Source organism: Protomyctophum bolini, assembly GCF_963924005.1.
Source record: "Protomyctophum bolini genome assembly, chromosome: 4".
In the NCBI taxonomy this organism is placed as follows: Eukaryota; Metazoa; Chordata; class Actinopteri; order Myctophiformes; family Myctophidae; genus Protomyctophum; species Protomyctophum bolini.
In genome coordinates this window covers 29037981-29042752 of record NC_137865.1, presented here as the reverse complement: position 1 = coordinate 29042752, position 4772 = coordinate 29037981, and the positions used below count along the sequence as shown (strand labels likewise).

Below are 4772 nucleotides of genomic sequence, written 5' to 3'. Positions count from 1 at the left end.
AATCAGTAAGTTGTCAAAGTAGCACCCAGTATTCTCACAATGATTCTATGCAAATTTATGCCATACATCAAAGTAGAAGCAGATCGTTTTTATTTTGTACAAATCTTTTTATTGATTTTGCACAGACAATATAAAGTAGCTCAACATTACGTGATAAGTGATAAAAAGAAACAAAATCAATAAACACATTTAAACATAGAGCATAAACGAGGTCAAATAGCTGTGTCAAAACAAAACAAAGCAAAGTTAATAATAATAGAAGATGTGGCAATTTGCTAATATCTACTCAATCAAACCGCGATATCTGTGGTGACGAGAAACATTTAGGCTATACTGTAGCTATGCTTTTATGTGCAGTGTTGTGGAAATAAAACAAAAACAATAACATTTTATATCATCATCATCATCATCATCATCATCATCATCATCATCATACTATATTTACTAGTCTATTATCATTACTTAGCTGTAGTAGAAGTAGTAGTCCAAAAATATTGTTTCTATTCATAGCCTACACACTTTACCCTTATGAATAATGAAGTATTTTCAGAGCTATTCTATTTCATTGGCTCTATATATTTTATCTTTTTCTTATGTCATCACATCATTCATCAATGATGAATTATAAACTGTCTGGCGTTCAGTTTACACTCCACATCAATAGGTGGCAGTAATAGTTCTTCCCAACCTCCAACATAGGGTTAAAGAACAAGAAATGTTTTGACGCTGTGGTAGCTTGTGGGGTAAGTTGATTGTTATTGCCGGTTATATAGTTACAGTATTATATAAATACTATACTTTGTAATACATACTTCACTTGGTAACAGTAACATTTCGGCAAGTTACAAAGTGTTCGTTGTAGGTGTGTGTGGGTTTCATACGAGCCGAGGTAACTTTAAAACATGCCATGTAAGCAGTCAGCTGGTGAGGTGACACATGCTGCCTAGTATGCTGTCGACGTAGACACATTGACAAACTGCGAATGTCAGACGCTCCAACTGCTGCCAATGTTATGTTAGTCAGTCAGTCAGTGCATGGATTCTCAAACTCTTTTTCATTTCAAGGACCCCCATACCTGAGAGCGTACAAATGGACGGGTTTACGGTTCAATTTATTTCCATTTTGTACACTGTCAGAGAGTTAACTTACAGTCAGACATGGGGTCCATAAGGAACCCCCAGGATGGAAGTCCGAGGATCCAACTTCCAGAGTTTCAAATAAGGGACGATAGTGGCATCGGGTACATTTATTTTGTCTACATTTCGTGTCAAACCCCCATAAATTAAACGCGCGATTATGGTTTAGTTTATTATTTCTGTAAGTGTATATTAATTATTTGTACGTCTCTAAATGTTCTGATTAATTGAACATGTGGTTTTGTTGTTGCTTAATCATGTGTTGTCCACAGTAAAGGTTTTTGTATTGTGCTTCAATATCAATCAATCAATCAACCAGTGTAGGCTACCAAAAAAAACGAAATGCATAGAAAACTTCATTTTGGCTCAGTTATTATATAGCCTAAGATTTAGACTCTCGTAGATGTATTTTATCAATTCTGAATCGATAAAATACATCTGCGTGAGTCTAAATCTTAGGCTAATTATTATTAATGATAATGACCTGTGCTGTGCTGTGCTTGCTTCTGGTTGTCCTGCTGTCACTTCTCATTGCAGGGTATAGTACCCTTCCTCCTCCCCATGTGTCTCAAAAGTCAAAACGTTGTCTTTAACCACATTATCAGCTTCTGCAGCTCCCTCTTTTCTCTTAGACATCTGAGTAATTGTTGCATTGTGCTTCTTTTTTCTTTTTTCAGAAAAGACGTGATTTTAAACCAATCAGAACTAACTACGATACAGTAACTGACAATCTGTCAGCCAACCAGAAACATGTTTTGAATTGAATTTGTCAGACTCGTAGCCTGCTTACTGTATCCGGTAATATTTTGCACACCCCATAGGCATGGAGAAAGGCTGTTTCCGTATCCGTTTTATACCGCAGCTATACCGGATTTATCTCTGGATCAAAGTTAACTAGAACACAACACACACTGTCTGTGAACGCCGTGCGTCAAAACAGCCACCTCCGTTATTTTAAATGAACCTATTCCACACCAGCGGCGGCAGACACGCGCTGGCGCGCGTTCACGCCTCGCGCTCCGATACGCAGCTGTTCTATTTTCCAGGCGTTGCCGCGCGGCCTCCATCCGGGAAACCGGTAACGTGCCGCGTCCTGTGGGTGTTGCTGTGCGGCTATGAACAATCCCGTATTTTATGGGACGGTTGGTAACCCTACTGGACCCCACTTTAAGAACTCTGTGTTCGTAGGTAAGTTTAGTTATAACTATTATTTAGTATCCTGTCTCTAATTTTGTATCCCCCTATTTGTCATTCTTATTTTGGGGATGTCAGGCGAAATCTTTCAAAACATAAGAAAGAAAGTTTCCAAAAATTACAAGATTTACAAGCTCACAGTGTAAGCTATTTATTTAGTATAGGGACTTAAGTGGTTAACGAGATGTCTAACCATTTCAGGTATACTTGTCTCCGCCAGGCCGGAAGGAATGGCTGAGACTGTTTTGCACCCTGTCCGTCCGTGTGTCTGTACTATGACCAGCTCATCTCTGGCACCGTTGGGTCTTTAGCAGCGAAACTGTGCACGCACACTCCTGGGATGCCAGAGCAGAGGGACCAGGGATCTCTGGCTCAGGGATAGAGTGACCAGATGGGAACAGCAAGGTTTCCACTAGTTCCCAGTTCGAACCCGGGCTCTCCCAGAGTTAGTGTCAAAGTGTCCTTGAGCAAGACTCTGAACGCCTTCCATGGTTTCCTCCGGCATCGATGTGAATGTGTGTGTGAATGGGTGAATGTATTAGTAATGCACAATCTTTGTAAAGCTCTTTGGATAAAGGCGTTATATAGATGCACCATTTACCATTCAACCTCTTCCCCAAAGGTCGGCCTGTTATGGCAACGCCAGGAATATTTTTTTGTTGCAAAACTAATAAAGTGCGTTCCCTTCTAATGGAATAACCGTTTCCGGAATAGTTTAGGCTCAGCTACGCGATTGATTAACTATCTAAATAAGATATTTCTGTTTGTTCCAAACATTCCTTCTAGGTTAGATCTTACTGATGCGGCGTGGGGAGCACGTTCCCAGGGCTTTTCAGGCCCCAGTGGATGTCCATGCCAGTGCAGACGGCCAGGTGTACATGTTCAGGAAGAGGCAGAATGAATCCGCTGACTCCTCTGAGGAAGAGGACCTGAATGGCATCGAGTTGATGCCACGTGTTCGTCAGGAGCAGGACAGAGATGGGAATGTCCAGCTGGTGGAACGAGAACTTTTGGACGGCGACAACCTCAACAAGCTTGCGTTGCAATATGGTTGCAAGGTAGGGGATTGTTTTTTAATATTGCCATTGGTTGGCGGTGTTCGCCCCGATATTTTGATGCACAGTAATTGTTTTCATTGACAGGTGGCAGACATAAAGAGAGTGAACAACCTAATTCAGGAACAAGATTTGTTTGCACTGAAATCAATCAAAATTCCTGTGCAGAAACACAGCTTTTTAACAGAGGCTCATGCTGACCCAAGAGACTGGCAGCAAGAAACGCCAATTTCATCAATGCCGGCAGCCACACCTCAAGACGGGGCCGGAGTCAGCTTCAAGCCAAATGTGCAGGAGTACACAGACTTTTTCAAGGAGGTAGACCATGACATAGAGAAACTAATACAAACCACAGATGTACAAGATGAGGCTTTCTTGGGTAACTGTGACATGCCACGACAGTTTGGTTTCAGAGGCCATCGCCTGACCAGCTACGGCTCCGACTGGGGCATCCAGTGGTGGAATGCTGTGATCGCCATGTTACTTATAGGGATCATCCTACCCATATTCTACATAGTTTATTTCAAAACAAAAGATAACGGAAATGTCTCTACAGTAGAAGAGTGTGGTGGGATAGATTCTTCTCATATTTCTTCAAACTGCTCAGGGACACACCTCAGTACAGTAGGAACTGATCATTTACAGAATCCGGGTTAATGTTGGATAATGTGGATTACAGGCTTCACTTTTATGAAGCCAAGCCACAGTGCAATGCATGTTTTAATGTATTTCTGCTCAGTACAGTATTTTTACATTAAAGTAGTCTGTCTGTTTTCCCAGAACAGATTCAGAAATGGTTTTGTGACAAAATCGGTGCATGTTTCAAATAGTCGTAGCAACACAAATGATAAGGATTATCTCTCTGTGCCTTTTTTTTTATGTATAACTTATTTGTGGGTCCGTGCGTGTGTGTAGGCCTTTGTGCGTGTTCATTATTTTGCATTTAGTCATAGCCATCCAACGAACTTCTTGATCTAAACACTGTGCCAATACTACAAGGCAAGCTATTTCATTTATACAAAACAACTGAGTGCAATATGCTGCATTTTATTTGTACTAGGGATTGTAAGGGCCTTTCGACAAGGTTCAGTGTTAACAATGACGTAATTGATTAACATGATTAAACAAATTCTCGGAAATAAACAGAAATGTCTTGCTTATTTCCGAGAATTCTAAAAGTGCCTTAAACCTTTTTTCCCTCACTTTTAATTGATATTTGACACACTCGGATTGTTCTGATGAATGCTTGATCCCACCATGACTAGGTTAGGTGGTGAATCTGCTGATTAAAACACACGTTTTACAAAACTAATGACACTAACAAATTGTACTTTTTTTAGCTCAGCTGTGCCATATGTTTACCCTTTCAAGGTAAATTTGAAAATAT

The 4772-nt window shown here is 40.5% G+C and overlaps 1 protein-coding gene across 4 annotated transcripts; it reads left to right on the top strand.

Moving 5' to 3' along the window:
• Positions 1–705: 705 nt before the first annotated feature.
• lysmd4 (LysM, putative peptidoglycan-binding, domain containing 4) lies at positions 706–4258 on the top strand. Of its 4 annotated transcripts, none has more exons than XM_080760834.1 (3): positions 706–747; positions 3122–3388; positions 3473–4258. In XM_080760834.1, the coding sequence occupies exons 2-3, from the start codon at positions 3131–3133 to the stop codon at positions 4040–4042; spliced, it is 828 nt and encodes a 275-aa protein (XP_080616960.1). In that variant the 5' UTR covers positions 706–747; positions 3122–3130; the 3' UTR covers positions 4043–4258. The 4 variants fall into 4 exon arrangements, with proteins under 4 accessions (XP_080616960.1, XP_080616959.1, XP_080616961.1 ...); XM_080760833.1 differs by having other exon boundaries at positions 718–743; positions 3117–3388; XM_080760835.1 differs by lacking the exon at positions 706–747 and adding an exon at positions 1712–2320 and having other exon boundaries at positions 3117–3388.
• The last annotated feature ends 514 nt before the right edge of the window (positions 4259–4772 follow it).